This window comes from Pectinophora gossypiella, chromosome 7 (assembly GCF_024362695.1).
Source record: "Pectinophora gossypiella chromosome 7, ilPecGoss1.1, whole genome shotgun sequence".
Taxonomy (NCBI): domain Eukaryota; kingdom Metazoa; phylum Arthropoda; class Insecta; order Lepidoptera; family Gelechiidae; genus Pectinophora; species Pectinophora gossypiella.
Genome location: NC_065410.1, coordinates 12,165,711 through 12,189,172, shown reverse-complemented (window position 1 = coordinate 12,189,172; position 23,462 = coordinate 12,165,711). Strand labels below are relative to the sequence as shown.

Sequence of the window (23,462 nt, the reverse complement as noted above, 5' to 3'; positions counted from 1 at the left end):
CATGGGATTAACTGTCTGAGAACTGATATTAGGCAGCTAAATTACTCAATTGTATACCAATATTTTATGTTTTATGTTTATTTTTATTTTTTAAAGAACGTCTAGGGCCCTGTGCCGAGGTTTTTCTTGCAGCTTCTTTTCCCCGGCTATACAGGTTGTGAGAAGCTGCAGTAGTTTTAGGCGGATGAGACGTTCGTTATGTAAAATTGACGATTCAAAGTGTAACTATGTTACCTACTGAATAAAGATATTTTTGAATTTGAATTTGAATTTGAAAAGTTGTTTATTTTAAACGCTGCAATGGAGCTATATATTTTTTGAAATGGCAACCCATAGTCGGGTACGCTTATGTATTTGTCATTTCCAATATTTAATGTATCTCCTGAATCAGTTTCGAAGTGTATTTGCATGGAAATATATGTATCTTGAATAAAATACATTATTGATTTAGTTACCTGGTGCATTTTCGAACTTTACTATCGGCAAACGCCGTGAGGCAAAATATCAGGTTTAAGAATTTACGTTTTATATAAAAGTGAATATTATATTAACGTAACATTGTAAAACAAACTTTAACTTATCTAATCTTAAAATACATTCATTTTTTTTCTTAATTCTTAATAGGTACTTACCGTAAAGTACCTTAGTTATCGCAAGTATTTATTCTGGCATGATTTCATAAGACAAATTCGAGAAAGCTCTCCTGCATTGAGAATTGAAGTCAAGTCGTACCACTCAAGAGATTCCTTTTATAACAATCTCGATAACAAGAACAAGACAATATACAGCCATACCTCGGTAGGTATATTATCTGTATATCTGTGCGAAAGTCGAGATCGTCGGAGCTCGCCCACGAATGATCCAAGTTCTGCGTTAGTACATAAAAGTCGCCAGTCTATAGTCGTAATACACGCTCACACCGGCTTTTGTCGAAAGCTGCTTACCTTCACTCGCCTCGCTCGAAATGCGAACGTAAATACTACAAAAACGTGTTCGCGGACAAGCCTTCTAGCACGTGTTTTGGGTAACAACGTCAATCTTCTTATCGAATAAGAGTTTTACAAGTAGGTACTCTAGCTTTTTTGAGATATTCAGAAATACCCTTTTAAAATAAACCTCAACAAATAAGTAAAAACCTTGCCATTGTTTAAATAAGTTGGTAATGTCGTGAACCTGAATAAGAATGCTGCTATAAAGAGCAGATTTTTGCAGCATATAATAAATAAATTGAGACCTAAAAATACCTTTAAGAAAAAGCTATTTGCCGACTATACCTACCTGGGTCTGCATCCCAATCGAAAATATTTCACTCGTTTTTTTCCCTCCTCCGTTCGCCTCAAGGCCGGCTCGTATCCGTGCGGGTTCGTTGAATCGCATCGCGGCATTTCAAATATCTCCATTTATTGTTTCTCCATCTATTCGTATTAAAACGTTCCGATGGTCGACGCTCGCGCGTTAAGACGTTGCAACGCAAACAATGCTTTACCGTCTCCGATACTTTTAACAAAAGTAAAAAGGCCAAAGTAAAACGTCTTATTTGTTGAATTAATTGAGTAATTGTAGTCTTAATCTTAGGCGTCAGATTGACAGACCGTGATACTTGGTGCTATCTGATAACAAGTTAATTAGTTGCTGTTGCAAAATTGCACGCAGCACGCTCCTAACGCCTTTTCATATCTTCATCGGAGGAAAAACTGGTTGGTTGCAAAACCGGGCGAAGGCAAAGCTACTCGCTACTTTACAACAATGGTTGCGCTATTATAAACAAAACAAGTCGAGCATTAGTATTGACGAAAGTTGCAAAACTAAGAGTAATTACTCCTGTAGATTCCGCGACAAATCGATTATGTAATTCATATTTCGATTATGGACTGTGCGAAGCGCGAGAGTTCGAGTCAAATCTCGAGTTTTATATCCGCCGGCTGTATATGGTTACGACAGGTAATAAATTTTATATGTGCAACTAACACAAATAATTATGTGCACCATCTGTCATCGGGACTGTGCGAACTATGCCAGTTGATTGATAACGAGTCATTTATATGTATGCATGAACTTTGTTGATCATGTCTGTTGTGATTTGTCATGTTAATTAGTTTTCACATTGAGTTCATTAATTATGGAATGCTGTTGGTCTACTTGAAAAAAACTTGGTAGGAGGTACAAGGTTTGATGACTTACTTAGTTTTTTGCTCAGTGTTAAACCAGCTCTTGCTCTTTAGTTTTTGTTGAGACTGCGTCTATGCTATTACGAGGCAAATCTTAATTTACTTTAAACATTAATATAATTACTTCCTTTCTAGGAAATAATTTATTTCAAAGACAGTTGCAAATAGGATATTCGCGGATGACACTTCTCTTATATTTAAAATCGACAGAAAGTTAGAGGAATTTGACGAAGCAAACAGCGCTGTGTCGCAGGTTCTAAGTTGGTTTACAGTAAATAACCTAGTTCTAAATGCTAAGAAAACGAAGTGTATTAAATTTGTTCTACCAAACGTAAAGAAAGTAAATAATAACATTAAAATTAACGACGAGAAACTAGATTTTGTTGAACACACAGTTTTCTTAGGAATTACTGTAGATTCAAAACTTCAATGGGGCCCACATATTGTATCACTAGCGGGCAAGCTAAGTTCAGCAGCATATGCCGTCAGAAGGATCCGACAACTCACAGATGTACCCACTGCTAGACTTGTCTACTTCAGCTACTTCCACAGCATAATGTCTTACGGTATTTTGCTGTGGGGTCGAGCCGCTGATGTAGAAACTATTTTCATCATTCAAAAAAGAGCAGTTCGCGCTATTTATAAGCTGCGTTGTCGGGACTCTTTGAGGGAGCTGTTTAAAGAAATAAATATACTGACGGTCGCAAGTCAATATATATATGAAAACATTATGTATGTACGTAAAAACTTATCTCTCCTTCCGAGAAACTGTGAAAGGCATACTTACAATACAAGAAATAAACATAAAATTGCTATTCAAAATTCTAGATTAAGTAAATTAAATTCATCTTTTTTGGGGTTATGTATACGTTTTTACAATAAAATACCAGATAATATTTTAAATTTGTCAGAAAATAAATTTAAAGCTCACGTGAAGCTTACTTTATGTAAAAAAGCTTATTATAAGATTAATGACTACCTAAATGATAAAAATGTCTGGTATTGAATGTGTTCCTCTAGTTATTAAATAACTTGTAATGTATATTCTCATTGGTTTTTAAAAGATGTGTTGCTGTTGCAGTTTCTTGTCATTTCTTCTCCTCAGCCATAACACCTTGCGAAATGACGTAAATTCAAAAATGTTACATTGACCTTCAACAAGTTTATCCATGATAATTACGTTGAATAAATGATTCTGATTTCTGATTTCTGATTTCTAGGGTCTTGTTTGCATTGCAGCAAAACTACATGTCTTGTTCGACCTTAAAAAATGTGCGCCAACTCAGACACACCTTTTCCTAATCTAATTCTATGGAAAAATTATCTCAGTCACGTTTCTAAGTTACTATTTAACTCCAGGGAACAGATAAGGTCTTTGTTCATACTTGGTACCTACTCCGTTATATTTGCCTTCATTTGGGCATGTTTGGGCAAACATAACATCCGTGCGTTTAACAATGTGAAAACATTTGGGCCCGTGCCGAACGCTAGTACTTGTTCAGACAATATGGAGCACTGTGATACAAGTGTCAATCAAATGTTTAACAATGTTAACAATGGTTTCAATCTGATCTGTTGTAGGTAGCGGTTTAAATACAACCTCCACATGTTTCTTGGCTGTTGTTTCCTGTTATGCAATTTTCATTTTCTCGTTTAGTAGCCATATTGCTGAACAGGGCTGTTAAATCAGCTTGAATGACTTTATTACCCCAAATAAAGATACTTTAGTTGATTCGCAGCTTAAGTATTCGGAGTATATCGACTAGGTACTTAAAATGTCATTATACCTATTTAAAAATATTAAGTAAGTAACATTTAGTATTTCATGATTTTATATGATCGAAATACCTACTGTCAGACTAAAATAAAATAGGTACTAAAGTAAATATCAAGCATGACTCGTATAAAAGCCCTTGTCATGACTTCATGCTTTTTGACATCAATACAATGTGTCTTCGATAACTGACAGCAGTTCGAATAATGTGTGCTCCAATTTATTGGTAGACTTAACACAAATAATTGTAATTTTTTTGTGAATTGTCATACCTATATTACTGACCTAAAATTTTAATATTAGATATTATGTTGATCTGAAAGGTAAACTATTTAATAATATGAAAGAAAATCAAACTTAAATAAGAAAAAGTTGAATCCATATCAATGCGTGGTTTCATTTTATCTCGCAGCTTCTTAGAACCTAAACTAACTGTAAGAAGACTCAATGATCATAACATAGGAAAAAGTTGTATCCATTTCAACTTACAATAATCTTCTTGGAAGAATGCTATTTCACCTAAGCAAGCTTTCAGAGAATTCAGCAAATGGATTCATAAAATATACCCTCTAACTCCGTTTACAGACACAGGTAACTAAGAGGTGCCATATCTATCTGTTGTTATTTTAATTAGTCGACATTCAGTTGTACTGCGGCTTGTTGGCATTGGTGGTACGCACCTCGGCACGTGCGCCTTTTCTTACCCCACAATTAGACCCCAACTCTCACAAGCCAAGCCATTCTCAACGTTCAACCACAACATTAAAAGCCATATCAAAATAGTCGACTACGTTTACAACAAGCAAAAGCGTTGTATTCACAATAACACAGAGCAAGCAAAATCCGTACATTCTGTTGCGCAAATCTAGTTCAAACTCTGTTTATTACTTCATTAGGAATTTAATGTCTGTAGCGCTTGATTTGAATTGACGTTACCTTTGATATTGTCAATATTATTATGATAATGAGAACTTTACCCCTTTACATAATGGCTTGAAGGAACATTGTCTTGTATTTTATTCAAATTGATTTTCTTGCTAGGAGCTTTCATGTTTGTTGTCAAGAATGTAATTAAATTCTGTTGTCTTATGTGAAATAATTTTCTTTTGATACTTTTGTTTCGTCAGCAGTTGACGTAACGAACTACCAGCTGCTGCATCGATTTACATTACACCCAAATCGGGAGAACAATTAGTCAAGTACGCACACGATCTGCCAAAAACATCTGTGGTAAATCCAAATACTGGGCATGAATCATAAGGCGACGCAACTGAAAGCTTTGCATATTACTCGAGCTTTCGCCGCATTATCTAGGCATCTGGGCGCGAAGACAATGGCTCGCGCATGCGTAATGCGTTATCTCAGATCTACTACGCAACAACTGAAAGAAGAACCCACACAGTCCTTGCTCGAGTTCCAACTCGTAACTGGTCATATAAACTATAAGATGCCGATACCAAAGAGGTGAGAATGCAAAATGTCAGAGGTCTACTTACATTTGTCGAGCGCAAGATCTTACCACACTGCTCTCCTAATGAGGAACGCTGTTCCACTTCTCGTGCTATGTGCTAATTGAAGACGGCAGAACCGGGAAGCTAGAGAAATTTCGCCGTGTTAATTGTGCTTAATTGAACTGACGATTGATAAAACAAATTTTGATTTAAGGTTTCTTTGTTGCAGGTCGTAACACAGTGCTTCTCAAAGGATGAGGAGTAAGCAACGATGCTGGGAATGCTGCTTTGGCCCCGACATACTAAAACCAACAGGTGAGTTTTGAAACTAACCTTAGAACAAGATTGTTTAGAATGTTGCTGACAATTAGTTGTTAGAAACTTGTGAATATTAGTCTGCTACAAATACTTAAACTACTGAAGCTTAAACAAGTTGTTTTTGAAACTACTGACTTGGAAAAAAAAACTTTATATTCATTTGAATAATTCGTCAAATTACCTGATCTGATCGCATCAACGAGTATGTTGGTAACATGATACTAGGTAGGTTCTTGCGTAGCTCTTAAAAATTTGCATGTCATTATCAGGGCTTGATCACATGAATACAAGCTTGGCATAAAGTGGCTCCATTTCGTTGGTATCTCTGTCTTGACACGTGCATCAGGCGCATTTGCACATTGTCATATCACACCCACGTTGTCCCACGTATAATTTCACGATTTAAATGTCCCTTTCGAAATACATCAAGTCGAATACGACGATAAATAACAGACAAATTACTTGGTTGGTGCAAAACACACGTGAGGGGTGACATTTGCATGCCCGAGAAATGTTCACTCGACGAATGTATTGCTTAGAATGTGAAGGCCTGTGGCGCCTATTGAAATGAGATTTAGTGAGGAAGTTAGCATACTTTGACATTTTCTTTTGTTTGCTAATTGTAAACCATCGTGCAATTACCTAACAAAAGAAGTCTTCTGTAGGCACCTTGTTGTCGGAAATGAAATCGACAGTAAAAGGATGGTTCGTGTTTTACTACAAATTGCAATATTAGAAATAATCTGTTACAATCCTACGCGACGTTTATTCGCTTCCGTTATTACTTCAAACGTTGTTAATCTTCATTTACCCTGTGAGCAAGTAACCCACTTGCGTATTAATCAAGAGTTATAACTCCTATGCTTTCAGTCGGTTCAATTTCAGTTGTATAGGTAGGTACTTTAGCAACTTTAAGAATGAGTTATAGTTTATTACTCCCTGATATCGCCGCGCTGCTGTGCCGAATTTGAATGAATTGTGATTCATTTTGAAAATTACTCCGTACGTGAGAGCGTTGTTTACTTTTCGTCAGCCCTTGTTTACTGTAGCGACAATATCGCTCATGAAAATTGAATAAGAGTCGTTTTCTATTTTTTAATTGAATATTCCACAGTACTGGTATTTGTTGGTTTATTTCATTTAATTTATTTAGACTGAATCACTTGAAATGAAATGAAATGAAATGAAATTTTGATAGCTTGTTTAATTTAAGTCTTAGGTAGATTCTTATTAGAAATTGAAATAAAACTGAATATTTTTCTGAACTTTTGTGAAAGGCTCGTTCAGTTTCTTCTTTATGTTATGCTTCAAAGAACGAGTCAAACACTTATACAGTTTTTGTTTTTTAATTATTTCTAATTGGATACTGAATACATTTGCTTACAATATCCATTGCGTATAAGTCACACGCTTGATTAACGATCTTCATTGTGACGTTCTTGAGTTCATTAGATTCCAAGTCTTGAGTTGCTAACCTATATCAATTGTCGCTTACATCGAGGGGTTTCGTAACACATTTAGCAATTCATGGGCTATTATACAAACGGCTTTGAACGACAAATAGGTACTTAAGGAAGACTAATGCCTATCGACGTTATTCGTCATATTGTCGCGAGGAAACGTGTCTGGGTTTAATACCCTCGAGTAAAGTAAGTTTAGAAATCTCACGTATTGTGGAATTTGTATTTTTTTAAAATGAATCGGTTACCTTCAAAACCAACTTCTGGATGTATATGAATAATATTTTTTTCTTTCAAAGTTGGTTTCTATTATAGTATTTATTAGAAAAATATTAGAGCTAGTATAGATCAATTAAAGGTTTTAACTAGTAACAAGCCAATGCCTACAGTGGCAGTACTAAATGTTCTAGAAGCGGTTCTTTTTTGTAATATTCGAGTTGGTATGTCATGTACAAACCATCATCCATCTCTGCTCGGGGACCTTATGTCAATTTATATCAATCCTATATATTTTAATTACTATCACTGTCGATTGTCATAATAGTTTGTAATTTGGCTACGGCCCCACAAAATGTCGATCCCTCGTTTTCGCATAATATTTCACTTTTCAGCCTAGTTGTGTACATCTTCAAATCGAAGTTCGGTTTTGCTAGCCACATTAGAGCCTATCATAACATCGACCTGGGATAGTCATTCAGGAGTCGCCGTCGCCGGGCACGGCTTGGATGATGATGATGACATTGAGCTTTAAAAAAATATCCCACCTATAAATAAGTACTTCGTATCTAGCGTTAACCACCTTCTTCTTATCGTGTGGATTGTGAGGTGGAATACCAGCCTCATTAACCCTGGTGTCAGGGTAATTATTGAGCCGCCAAAGGCCCCTGACATGACTCATGTAGTCGTTACATACTTACATCAGTAAGTAGTAACCGGGACCAACGGCTTAACGTGCCTTCCGAAGCACGGATCATCTTATGCTAGTCTTTATCTTACAAACCTCTGACTGTTTGTCCACCTCATCACCATCAGTCTATGTAGTTATGGAGTTGGACAATACGATTAAAACATCTCTCAATATTTGTCTTACTGTAATAAAACAGATGTAAACAATACAATGGTAATAACATGGCTACGTTGTGGTTCTAAAATTGTTTTGCAATAATTCTCTACGAAAGCTCAATTCCATAATCGTAAATATTTTACTATCTCAACGTCAAGAAAGATGTTAATGAAATTCTATATTCGCGTAATAAAATTTCCTGCCCACGTTTTAAAACCACTAAAACAATAAATTGTTTCTTAGGATTTGCCCCTAAAATGAACCCTAATGAAATGGGAACGAGATTGGGAGATAAATTCATCTCTAACTAAATAAATCGTGTAGCTGCCTATCTACCGTCCCACATGGTTATTACAGATGCTATAATAAATTGCCATTTATGACCAACGTCGGTTATTAGCCTGGCATTTTTTAAAGAAAAGAAATAAAAGACGCAAGGCCAGGAGCAATTAGCGATCGGTTAAGCAAAGGCGTTCGCAGACGGACGACTAAAGATCTCAAGTAGCATTGAACTACGCTGCATTTTTCCGTGTAAATCGGATGAAAAATTCCACTTGATATTAACTCACTTATTATTTCAGTATGATATTACTAACGCATTGTTTAGTTATATATAATATAACCTAAAAACACAGTCATATAGTCATTATGTAACATTCAATAACAATGTACCTAGTCATTGCCCTGGCTATTTTCATAAGTTACTGTATAGTTTTCATTACGTTCATGAGCCGTGTCACTCTTTTGGCGACTCAACAATATACCACCAGGATTGGTGAGGTGGGTCATTGTCCTTACAAGTTACAACCAACACCAGATGATGGTGAAATGTCAAACTTCTGGTTATCTTCTTAACATTTGTTACCTGTTTCATTGGTTATAAATAAAGGACACAGCTCAATAACCAAGAACAATACGACAAGATTATTGCATCGTAAAATTATTTGAACATAACAGTGCCTTGTAAGTTACCACCTATTCCCACCTTTTACCACAAATTACCATCTCCTGTCCAACTACAAGTTTATGTCTGAAAACCTTCCGACAGCAACAGCGATAAAGATTTTTATCGATAATATATTTAAGTATATATATAAGTTAATATATCTGAGGAAAAGCTTAGAATTCGAATCATCATCATCATCAGCCCATTAACGTCCCCACTGCTGGGGCACGGGCGTTGCCTATGGATGGATAGGGAGATCGAGACTTAAACCATCACGCGGGCACAGTGCGGATTGATGGTTATTAACGACTGTTAATGCAGCCGGGACCAACGGCTTAACGTGCCTACCAAAGCACGGAGGAGCTCGAGATGAAAACTTTTTTTTGTGGTCACCCATCCTATGACCGGCCTTTGCGAAAGTTGCTAAAATGTAGTACAAAAATGTAGTATTTTTTTCGGACATATTATTTGGCCAGGCAAATAGTAGCGTTGCAGTAGGCTTTTATTAAAATGAAATCGCATATAGATCTTACCCGGTTATAAAAAGTACAAATGTTTGACTGTGACGGTCTGCGCGACCCTTGCTTCTGATATTATTTTACATGTTAAAAATACAAAAAAAAACATAAACAGCCTATACACGTCCCACTGCTGGGCACAGGCCTCCCCTGAATCAACGGGAGATTTTTACATGTTAAAATCCAATACAAATATTTTAGCTATTTGGCCCAAACAACAGTCCTTTCATTCAACAGTCATTTCATTTGACACCCAACACATACTCTTGGGATTTCTTTTTCATCAGTTTTTGTCCTTTACAGTGCGCCACATTGAATTTAGTGTGATGTCACATATTCTATATCAACCAGACAATCAAGACGCTTCTAGTGTCTTTGATTAATTCTGTTATTATGTGGTTAAGGAGTTAGCAGGGAGAGACATAAATACTTACATACACAGCGGTCAAACACACAATCCTCCATTTTAATCGCGCTGTCTACGGTTGCCCTTCGACTTTACCCAATAAATCGCACAAGGCTCCCGATTCCCGGTCTGAGAGTCATCCAGTTTGCTCCGTAATGACGCCGATAATCGGCGACATCCTTCCCGTTGCCATGGAGACCATTAAATGGCATTTTTACATTTTCACCAGTCCTTTAGATAAAAATAAAATGGCATCGAACGACTATGAGAATACTCCTCGTAATAACAGGACTGTATTCAGAATTGTACAAATCCTTTTTACGCAGGATATCATTAATAATTTTAAACTCTCGATAAGCGTATTGGAATTTGCAAATCCAATTTAGTATTAACATAACGTGAATGCAACAAATGAAGTTACTTTGTCGATATCTAGTTGAGTAAGGAATTACTCAGAATAATCGAACACACTTACCATTGTAAATCTAATTATCTCTATTCAGAACGTAAGTATCAAGTCCATTCACACCATACTTTCCAGTGTTGTGCAAGTCTCATCCGTTCCTTTCCGGCGTACTTCACAATGTCATCCGTCTATACGGCAGGTGGTTTGTAATTAACCGTCTGGTGTACTTAAAACTGAATTACCGGTGTCTATTCAGGTTGATGTAGATACGACAGGGATGTCTAGTAAAACATTTTTTTTATGCAAAGCATCTAATCACATTAATTTGTTTGGTAAATAGTCATATTAACTTTCTTGCTAGATTGAATTAATTACTTCTTGAATTTATGGCCTTCTTTTTTTGATTCAATAAACTAAGACAGACGTATTACTATTGGATCGCAAGCATTCAACATTCACACTCCTTTCACAAAACTATTCACAGTTACAAAACTACGTGCATCAGGAACTCCGACGCATGTCTCAGTCGATCAACATTTTTGCCTCCGTCGTGACAAGGCTAATTGACCGGCGCGGGCGCAGGAGCGGAACGCATGCAAAGCCAAGACACGGTTGTCACATCGATTTGCCGGATAAAGCTCTGCACGTCCTACCTAAAACGTCCTTCCGTGTAAACTGGTCGGAGTGGTCGGAACGCTGGTTAGGTTGGATATCGCCGGTTAGGTTAGGTCGGGCGATCCGACGCCGATCCGGTTAGGGTTGCCCAGTCGAGCGACTTTGATGAGGAAGTTATGGGTGTAATGCATTTTTATGTTCAAGAACCAGTGCATGAGAACTCTTGATCGGTAAACAATGAACTAGTACATAAGTTTTATTATTAATTTGTATCCAAGTAAATATAAAGCACACAAGATACACAAAAGACAAATCCTTTCTAATGTATCACCATAGGTTTTTATATCTATTTCTCCCTACACATGCTCGCAGGCGTAAGTACTTACTAATCAATTCACTCATAATAACAGACAATCTTTTTAATAAATTTAGAAGCAAATAAATTAGAAAATTGACGTATCGGCCTACACTCTCCTACGTATATTTAACATAATTTATCAAATGATATGATAATAATTATTATCGCCTGAGGGTAACAGTTGTGCTTCAATTGGCAACATTGCTACCGTGTGGCCAGCCGCAAACGTGGCCAGTAATTACTGCCCATAATACTAGTTACACAAGTCACTACATTGATTGGTGGGAAAAGAATTATCAATGAAAAGTGAAATCAAGTCTCGGCCAGTTCCCACATACTTCGAGCATTTTTTGTTTACTAGACAAGTTACGTAGAGGAAACGCGAATAAGGATCAATGATAAAGAAGTTGGAAACATTAACTTAAATACCGAAGCGTTAAAGTGGCGTACATTTTAATCACTAAGTACCTAAAGAAGTTATGAAATGAGGCATCAGGCTATAAACGCCAAAAAATGAAAAGACTCAGTTTATAAAAGGCATTAACGCTATTTTTAGAATGCTATTTAAAGATATAGACCATGATACACTCACAGACAATGAAATAGAATACGCAACCATAAGCAAAATCTGCCACTAATAGCTACAAAAATAGCTAGCAAAACAGCTAAATAGCATCATCAATCATAGCTATTCTTTATGAGCTGAGTATCAGAATACATCCTCTTATAATCACCATCATTTATAATGCTCACTCAGAGCTATTACATAAACTGTTACACTATTGAAGTCGTGCTGGTAAGTGAAACTTTTGTCAACTATACTACACGTGCGCTTTCCATAAAAGCTATTAGTGAAAGTAAACCTACTGATCGATGTTTTGTTTCAGTTGATAGCCATATGTCGAACAAGGCCGCCATTATGTTTTGTGAGGTAACGGTTTGATGTGTAGTGCGTGGGTTTGGACTATTCTTGATTTTATTGTGAACAATTAAGACAAATGAGGTGCTTCGAGTATTTATAGAGACTGATGGATTTAGTCAATTTTGCGTGGAATTCTTGACCTGCAATCCTTGACCTACACCAACATGAAAATAAATAAAATAGCGTACAGAATAGTCATAGTAATTAAAAAAATAAAACCTAACCTGTAATCATCGGGCGGTTGAAACGAATCGATAGCTCATTCGTTAATATTCATCCAGCCATTGGGACGTTTTCAAAGGCAGGGTTTCCAGGATAGATAATATTATATAAATAACTCCACAAACGTAGATAATCGTGACACGAACTCTTTTTAGTAGTCGGGTAATAAAGTTCGAATATTATAAGCTATACCATTTAGAAACTAGTGTACTCTTACAGAACAGCCTGAAGTAGTATTAAAAATAATAAATTAACCACTTGTATTTTTTTTGTGTATAAATAAATAATAATAATAAATAAATAAATATAATTAAACATTGACCATATCTACACTGCATAACCTTTTTATGAAGTATGCTTGTAGTATAAATTACACCACAAATGAAAACGAAACGGAAACCAATAAAATAAAATGCATATATAGACGCAATATACAAGATTAGCTTAACATGCAGACACATACTCGCGAAAGGGTTAAAGACAATTATTCGCACTTGACAACATCCTGAGAAGAGCGCATGTTGCATAATAATCATGTGAATATCAACCAAGATCATTGACACACGTCAATGGCTCAATGCCCTATCCATTACTGACCGCCAACACTAAGGTCTAGTGAGGGGACCGAGCTAGCCAGATAATTGCATGTGCATAGACGGCATAATTAGAACTCATTGAACTGCTATTAAGCCAACTCATCGAAGGTAATAGCTCTCCAATCGCTCCCATTCCTGCTAATGATAATACTAACTGCGTAATCCTGATTAATAATATAAACGCAGAAGCCTTGCAGATTGTTCGTGGTATGTTCGCATGTGTCTGAAGGCGATGTGGTACTAAAATTCTGGATGTAAACGATTTATTTCAAATGTTTAACATTCGCAATTTTACCTTTATTAATTTATATTTTACTAGTATTTAGAGTAAGCAGGCGGCAGATGTATATTTTTGTCTTTTTTTCCTAAATAATAGTATGAGAGCTAGAAATTGATGAACAATATGTAGCTGCCAGTGATTTCGTTTCCTTTTGCAAAGCAAAAACGTTAAATAAACACACAGTTTATTCTACTATTTTGGTTTAAGCATAATAAAAATACCTTTTATTCTCACTATAATATGCATTCCCAAAGCAAAATAACTACTATCTTTAAATCATTTAGACCACAGTTAACTTTAAAGCTTCATTAAAGACAAGGAAGTGACAAGTGCCACAGAAATGTTGTAACACATTGTAGTCATTCGAAGTTGAGCAAGAGGGATCAGATTTCGTGAAGAGATACGCGGTGATAGATGGATGGTGACCATTCGCCTGCACCCGCGGCGGTGATTGGTGGTCACCATTAACTGTCACGAGAGAATAGTGTGGATAACGCAACACATTACGAGAATGGGGATAGAATAGATTCACCAGAGGATAAGGAAATATAATGTGTTAGCCTGTTTATGTCAGACTGTGGCAAAGTTCAAGTCGTGTACTTTTGTGATAGTTTTATGTAGGTTATCTAACTTTCATTAAGTTCGTCTGTGTGAGAAGAAAGGCTATTTAAAAGTTTGATGTGATTTGTTGTTTGTAGTCGAGTACTTCCATTTGAAAAATAAAAGCTATTTGAGAAATAAAACCACATCTTGTCCAATATGATTCAATTACAATATGTACATTCCACCTTCAATAAAATTTGCTGAATCCTGACACTATATATATAGAACTAAACATAAACATAGCATCTTGCCTGTATCCTCAAAAGGGTAGGCAGATGTGTACTTATAGTATATTTTTCAAGTCTACTATTTAAAAAAGGTATATTTACCTACCTTTGACACAACAATAGTTTGGTCTACTTGTAGTTCTGCCTATCTTGACGTGAGTAAATCCATCTCAGAACTAAAGCATAAAAAACCAATTAAATAAAAAAAAAATCCTACAATTCAGTTTCACAACGCGTCAAGGTATCACGATCTCCAAGATTGCTGAATAAATAAATCTATGATTCAAATTGCAACGCAACTTTTATCGCTAATTTCTGATGCTGAACCCAAAGGCATGTACTAAATTAGATCCTGATAACATTCAAACATATGGATGTTGCAACATATCCGGTGAACGGAATCGTATTGAATCCATCGTGGGCAGAGAGGGAAGTGCATTTGATGAAATATGCACCAACAGCTACCGTTTTAGTACTGGGAAGGTATGATTTATTGTCTCTTTTATCGTCGCATCTACCAATACAAATTCAGTGACTATTGCAAATGGTAAATCCGTATTGCGACAGTTGTTGCGCAACCTGTCAGTAACTTCATCACAAACAAATTATGTAAGTAAGTTGGGTTGCTCCAAATCAGCTTCGAGCATTGTCTAACGTGGCCTATCGACCGGTCCAACTCGTAATGCTCTGACACAATATTTTCCATCTATGAATAAAACAATCAGAGATAAGAAGTAATTTTAAATAAATGATTGTGGTTTACATCGAAAACAATTGGTGGTCGTCGAATCAATAGCCGATAATAAGACGGTAAACAAAGCATGCAGAGGACGCAACCTTTTGAGCGAAGACAATATTGTTTCTTTCTTTTGTACTGTATTGAATAATTTATCATATCAGTAATCTTCTTCAACTTAAGCATTAAAAAAAAAAACAATGTTTCATAAGACAATGACATAACCTCACGACTTTATTCCCAACTAGGGTAGTCATAGATACATTCATCACATGATGAACTTAATACCCACACTTCACTGAGGTTTCTGTTAAACCAACGTGACGTGGTAAGTTGTGTCAAGCCAACGGAATAAGATAATGTAGAATTCTGAATTGACTGCTATTAGTGTAGTGTACCCGTGAGGAACTTTTCCTAAAAAATCCGAATAACTGAAAAAAGTACTATCATACAAAACTATATAGGTGGAATATTGGTTTCCAACGAAAAAATATGAATAAAAATATTTTGCAACGATTAAAATTTATACTTAATACCTAGAAAATGATCTTTGGCATTCAACATCGAGACAAATTATATAAGATTCAGCAGTACCACTCTGACTTGTTACAAATCCAATTGTAGAAGCAATCATCAGTGAACAAAATGTTCCGAGAGTCGCGACCCGTCTTTCCATTAATCAAATAAACGAGGACACTGAGGGTTCATTTGCGAACATTCCGAACCACATTACCGACTTATCTGACCATGTTGTAACAAGTTATTTCGTTTCCCAACAGAACAATGGAAGTTATCAATTTTACAATTTTCATGTTACCAAACGTTCGGCCAATACAATTGTGTATCGACAAGATGAATGATACGTCAATCAGAATACAAATAGTGGAGTTGATAATCACGGGAAACTTCAAAATTACAATATTGTCATGAATAAAGCAGTAGGTTCCTTAAAATGTTCAAAGGTCTTCTTGATGTTATTATGAGACTTCAAACAAAGTCGTAATCGTCCACAAATTGAACGTTTGAAACCGGGAGAAGATCGTGTCAGCGCGGTTCGTTAGCTTCCAATGAATTAGGCTCGACATAGAGTTGGTAACCATCGCCGGCTCACGACTGAATAGCGGCGTCTGAATCCAAACGTGTAAGAGGGAAGCTCGCCAAATACGCCGGAGCACAATAAAGCATTAATTAAACATTTGTCGGAGCGGCTTGCCACAAGCTCACAGAAGCTTACAGGAGTGCACCATGTCCACAAATCTACCGCGCCACGACCGCCGCGGTTGTATATCGACGTCGCTAGGCCACTGCATCAGAGAGCACTCTGAAACTTGTCAAATCAAGATTCCGAGATACAAGCTCTTTTATATCAAAGATTGAAATACAATGATCCCACTTCGATTGAAAATAATGGTTTATAGGTACCAGACAATTTTAATGCTGTATCGACTATCATAGCCGGGTTTATATATGAGTTTTAACCGTTCTTGAACTTGGGTCAAAGTTACGACGGTAATCAGTTATTCGTCATGTTCCTACTCGACCCGTGATATGACTCTGGAAGATAGTGGTCATTCTTCAGAGAGCAATTTATCCGCGGAAACTGACGCGATCACGCGCGCCCCGAGCGGCTTTGCAACACACAAAGATAATACGCTAAAATCAACTGTAATAATTCATGCAAACGTATCTTTAAATTCGCGTTTGCACATTAATGCACGCAATGCAATAACGAGGCTGATGGTCATGTTTCTCACGCGAGTGAACCGAAACAGACGTGTGTGATACGGTAGCGACCATCGCTAACAAGATATAACATAAATTCACTTGAAACATCAACGAGCATGAAGCATATACAAGTCGAGCGCTCGCTATTAATTTAATATTCAGCTTCCTTAAGCGGTTTTTAGATTTAGCGCTGTCGGCAGCGTTATAAACTTATGTACTGTGAGTAAATTGCGTTTGCGCAGAAGTTGCCGACTCCGCCTGGGCTGCGCTTTTGCGAGTCCGTTTACAATAAATAAGGTCTAATTGAAGGTTTCATATTTGCTAATAGTTCCGATAGACTTGTTATTCCGCGCACGCAGCTAACAAAGCGCTGGCGCAGATACGGCGATACGCAGCCGCGCGGCTACGCTCTCCGAATGATAACTGTAACTTAAAGCGCAACTCGAGATACCATAAATTTTTCCCATGCAACATGATTTTTCGTTAAATCGCCGCATTATGCTGAACAAGGTTTCGTAATAGAGCAAGCCGGCTTCCGGCAGCGATGTTTATGTTTACTTATCAACTCCCAACAAATCGGTAGTCACGATCATATGAACAGTTAGATTGCTATCTTATAATGCTACTATGAAAATATTTTAACAAAAAATGCTTTGGTATCGTCCGTTAGATTCACTTCGGGTAGCGAGAATAACAAGCGAAACCGTTGAGCGTTGGTTTGACCTGCTGTGTACGGATGAGGATGTTTTATGAACCGAATCATTGGATGTCTGAGGACGTGTCCACCACAGCACAGACGATGCTCGACAACAACAATAAATCCTTATTTATATCTCCTTGGCAATCTCAAAATGATACTTACCACACCACCGCCATTACTTAGATATTTACTGCGTCCCGTTCCTCAAACGCCTGCAAAACGTCCTCGCGGCATTTATGATAATTTATTCTCATTTCAATGAGACGCCTGTAAAATGATATTATGTATTATCATGTCTTATTTTGTGTTGGTGTTTTTAAGTCAATAATCAAGCTAACCATGTATAAATGTCTTACAGGATATATGAGCAATAACAACATTATCTGCAGGTGTGATTTACGTCTTTCGTGTTAATGAAGATAGATCGGTGAACAGGATACTAAAATAATTTACTGCCAATCAAACACTGTTTTACTATAAGCATTAGGATGGTCACCACACTTTCTAAAAGAACTTCCGTTAACTTTTGTGAGTAGGTGGACAAGAATACAATATGTTTTTGCAAAAAAAGTATTTTTACACGCAGTAATTCCCACACGCCGCGCAGTGTCATTCCACAACACGCGTGCTCAAATTATGTAATGTAAATGATTCATGAGGACAAAAACCGGAATACAAATTGTTTCATAATTTTTGGAACATACCACAAAGTGGCTTCATACAAATATATTGCGAAGCCTGTGGCTCTTTTGAAGTCATTGTGAATATGTTTTCACAAAGTCTTTTCTTTTTGTAATATTATGTTTTGAAATTATTCACAAGGATACACTTACTTGCAGTTCCGGTGTACTATAGGTACCTACTTTTATACGTAATCCGTATTTGATACGAAATATTAAAAAAGAAAATACTGCATCGTGTTTAATTAAAACTTTACCAAAACTTCCAACTTTTTATGAACACTTTCTTGCAATATTATTATTTTTTATTCTTCCTTGAATAAATTTGGTAGCAGGTGCTGTTGTCATGCGTTTATTTTAATTATCATTTTTTGTATTATTTTTTCCAGTTAAAGGCTAAAATTATCTGCAGCATTATATTTTTGCTCTTTTGACGTTGAATACTACATTATTTTTACGTTCATAAACTAGTTTTCTTTACCATGATAATTATTATGCATTATTATATATTCTGAAGAGGTTATTCTGGAAGTACTTTTGCCACTCTGTTCCTATTCCAATCTTGCATATTTCCTGCCTTTTTTACGATGTTAGACCACCAAGCCTGTTACGTAAGTTTAGAATAATTATATAATATAAAAATCTCAATCCAAGAATACCATAAACACTTTACGAGAAATAGCAATCATTTCACAACTGCATGAGATTTTAATGCCAATGTACTAGCAAGTCACTACCATTAATACGTAGAAGCTATAATAGTTTTTCCATAAAATTAAATGTAGAATTTTACGGAACTTCTGTTTCGTCAAGACTTGGTGGCTGACTCCCACGATGTTACTCAACCCATGTTTACATATTACGTGTGATTTTCGATAGTTCACGTCTTTATTGCTTTATACGACCTACAAAGTAGGTACCTACAGCTTTTTGTAGTTTGGGTTTGGAAATAGGCGAAATCAAGCATTGTGCTTAGTTTGTTCTTGTCATATTTTGTAATATCACATTATATAATGTTAGTGACATCGTAACGAATACTCGGGGGGATGATCCAGACCATGATTCTGAGTTAACATCAAGTGGAATTTTCCGTTGCAAAAGTATGGATCCGAAAATAATTAAAAAAAACGATATTTCTTTTACAGGAAATTCAACTTGATATCAACTCAGAATCATGGTCTGAAACATCCCTCCAAGTTTTCAATACGATGTCACTAACACCCTAAATATATGACGCTCTTTTCAAATATGCTTATTACCTATAACATTTCAATTAAGTGATAATAAAGAGTAATAACTTATTAACACCATAAACAAAACAGTTACAGAACAAAAATATTTGAAAAATGTGAAACAAAACAATAATAAAATTAAAATAAAACTAAAACAAATAAACAGAACTCAAAATAAAATAAATCATGTACAATTAACATTTAAACTAAACTATATTAATTAAAAAGCCCGCCTCGAATCGTACCTGGTGTGGTGGTGGAGGTGGTGATAATTCTTTTAGGTTCTTGCGATGTTGAAAGGCTATCTATTACGTTGCTACGTACTTTATATAAGCATCCTACATCCTTTTCTGTTATTTTTGAGTGTCCTTTGGAATTTGACGATCGACCGCATCAACGTTGTGGATTTGCTAATCAGCACTGAATCTCTTCGCTAATCAAGAATTCTCTTATTCTAAGTTTTATCCAAAATCTAAAGATTTGTTCTAACAACGACAAAGAATCGTCATTATGACGTGCTTAATAACCGATCACTTCTCAAAGCCCTTATTCCAAATGAACCCTATTAGTTCTCCCGACGAACTCATTCAGAAGCACTTTCATTGAGCACTACTTGTCTAAACGTTTCTATTTTAGCACTTACTTTGCTGGATTTTTTTTTATTTTTTCTTTTATCGTGTGGGTTGTGAGGTGGATTACCAAACTCATCAGCCTTGGTGTCAGGGTTTCTATTGAGCCGCCAAAGGCCCGTGACATAACTCATGTAACGACTGTGTACTTACATCAGTAAGTAGTGACCGGGACCAACGGCTTAACGTGCCTTCCGAGGCACGGATCGTCTTACTTTCGGACAATCAGGTGATCAGCCTGTAAAGTCTAATTGAAATAGGGATCACGAAGTGATTTTTGTGATATGTTCCCACCGGGATTCGAACCCGGGACCTCCGGATCGTGAGCCCAACGCTCTACCACTGGACCACGGAGGCCGTAATTGTAGTACCTACCTATTGTTCAGAGTAGTCTATTTAATCCATAATAAACTGGTAACACCGATTTTTCTTCAGGGTAAACTCATGCAATATTTCGGAGTGGGCACATTTTGAACTTATGTACCGCTTTTTTGACTTAAATTATTGTACTTAGATTTTGGCAGTCATACTACATGTCCGGAATAATAATGACTAGCGCATTATCTCTGTTGTTCTCAATTCAATATAAAATAATTTATTCAAAGGCCTTATTTAGAAGAACAAATAAGAAACTCGCCCGAGCTGTTTTATTTCAAAATAATTTCAAACAGTAGCTAAGCATAACATTTAGCCAGTCAAATTGGCGGAAATATTTTTCTCACACAATATTAGCACTTCGACAACACAAATATCATTACGCTTTGATGTAATTATGAAAACAAACTTTGCTCTGTTAACGAGGTCTAAACAAACGAAAATTAACGGTGGCGCTGTAAATGCCGTAATTTGCGAAATCATTTGTTCGTTCCACTGTAAGCGATTACGCGACAAGTGGGCAATTCATTTTATCGATGTTACGGATTCCGAACTCATAAAATAACAAATGAACTACATACATAAACTTACGCCAATTCCCAGTGGGGTAAGCAGAGACTATGGAATTCCGATTGCTTTGATCCTGACACACTTGCTTAATAAAATGAGTTACTTACTAGTTTATTTAGCAATCAACAATATACCTAAAGGAAAATACGGACTTACTACTTCGTGCTAAATTATTTACCTACTGTTATTTTTCAATAGGTATAAATCTTTTATCTTTTGTGAAATGTGACCCTCATTTATAATGTACAAATGCGACATATTTTGTTTATAATTTCGCAACATTTCTTGTTTCTTTTTTTGTTTTATATATCACATAATATTTTCCACGCTACCTGTTATTGTCCAACCTTCTGCTTGTTTGTTGATGCTACCGGCATTCATTCTACATAGCGATCAGGAAAACACACAACACCTCGCTTACGCAGTTGACTCGATTATTATAGACGGCGCTATGCCTTACCACCTATCACGGTGGAATAGAAAACTCGGTAAGGTGTAGGTACTTAATTCATCTTGCGTTGGATGTACTTCTGACTACCTCAATTGGTATAGTTGTGAGGTTACGTTTGTTACGCTTTTCCAGAGCCATAACATTTTCTGAAGCCATTGCAAGATAGGACTAAAATATCGATACTTTTAGTAAGTGTTATTTGATGATCCCGATTTAGAAAAAAAGAACTTCACGCTACTCGCTTGCAAACGAACCAACGCCGAGATCGTAGCTTCATTACTGAGGGACCAGTGTTTCTCAATACATAAACTGCTAAGAAAAGTAACGGACCTTATTAGGAGTATCATCAGTCGGAAACTGAACTCATTCAACAGTTATTAGTTAAACAAATATTATCCCGTTACCTGTTCTATATGTTCAATGAAGAATGCATTTTCGTTTGCATTCTTCATTACGAAATTTAGATGCAACCTGTGTTAGTTATTATAGTTCATTATGACATAAAAGTTGCCTGGAAGAGATTGCTACTTAGCAATAAGGCCGCCTATTGTACTCTATTTCTCTTTTGTTTTGTATTTCCTGTGTGTTATTATTGTTTCGGATCGAACTGAACATGTCGTTGTTTCGGATGTATAGCTGAACATTAAACGAATGTCTCTTTTGTATCGATAGTTGTCAGTTTTGACTTTTGTATTGCCGCTTAGTTCTAGCGCAATAAATGAATCTCTAGTGAAAATATTATTTAATAAAAATAACATGGTGTCAGAAATGGGATTGGAACCCACGCCCTACGCAGCAAGAATACGTCATTTACATATCATCATCATCAATTTAAGAGCCACGCTCTTGTCGGTGCAGCATTTTCCATGCTACATTTTTGGGAAAAAATAGGGCAGTGGTTTTTCCGCCTTCCGCCCCAACATATAACATACCTAAATAACCTCTATCAACTAAATATTTCTTAAATTCTAAAAACCGTTTGCCATAGTACAATGACCGATACATGTATGTTCCCACTTCCCTACATCATGTAACCATACCTCATACCTTATTAAATCCTCCACTTACTCCTAACTAGCGATCAGTCCACGTACTTATTTGAACATCGTGATAGCCACGTGATTACTGAATCTTAAGATTCCCCTCAAGCTATGTTTGAAGCGCAATGAGCCATAATTAATAACTGGAAAGTTAGTTCAGACGTTACATAAACAGATGAACAATACTGCCCATTAACCATTGACGCTAAATGATCGCCTCCTGACGTAAATCGGTCACGACACACACAATTTATATACACGAAGTGCGGCAGCATGAAATAAACAACCATACTTATACACACACACACACACACACATAAACGAAAAGTTTTGCCAGACGCATCGCATCCTCGTGCGTGAGGTCTTGAATGCAAGGAGTAAACAAGTCAATAAATTTAGGCATCTTGCAAAATAACCATTTCTATATTCATTTCAAATAATATAAGTTTAATCCAGTATCGTCGTTCTTTACTACAAAACGACCAAGACATTCCAAGCGGAAAAAATATAGATGCTCCTTTGCAACTTCGACCATATAATTTTAAAAAAATACTTATAAAAATGTTTACTTTAGAAAGAACTTATCATATGAAGTTAAAAAACTGTTTGTATACGCAACATACGGTTGTCTTGTTAGCATGCAACAATGGCTTTTTACTTGTCGGTAAGTGTGTGTCGAAAAACGAAAATCCGTGGTCATTTCTATGAGTCCTTGCAATTTTTGTTAGCTAAAGTATTAAAAAAGATCTTTCTTATAATTAAGCATTGTGTTTCAATAGTAGCATGATCCAGTTTTCAATAAAACCAAGTCAACCGAGTAATCCAGTTTGATTAATATCATCATCACTGTTGTTGATTTCTCCATCATTACTGTCATTAACAAGACAGTAGGTGGGTTTGTTTAAAGGGTAAGTACTCAATTACTCTTCTTGATTGGGCAACGAACAAAACTACAGTGTGGAAGGCACGTCCCGAATAAAGTTGGTATTAA

At 36.3% G+C, this 23,462-nt stretch overlaps 1 protein-coding gene across 5 annotated transcripts in view; it reads left to right on the top strand.

Moving 5' to 3' along the window:
• The window catches only part of LOC126368360 (cadherin-86C), a 245,490-nt gene that overhangs the window by 173,295 nt on the left and 48,733 nt on the right, over positions 1-23,462 (top strand). For all 5 annotated transcript variants that reach the window (XM_050012281.1, XM_050012280.1, XM_050012282.1 and 2 more), the window contains one exon: positions 5,623-5,708. In XM_050012281.1, the coding sequence (XP_049868238.1) occupies positions 5,665-5,708 (44 nt within the window). In that variant the 5' untranslated portion in view covers positions 5,623-5,664. The remainder of the gene's footprint in view (positions 1-5,622; positions 5,709-23,462) is intronic.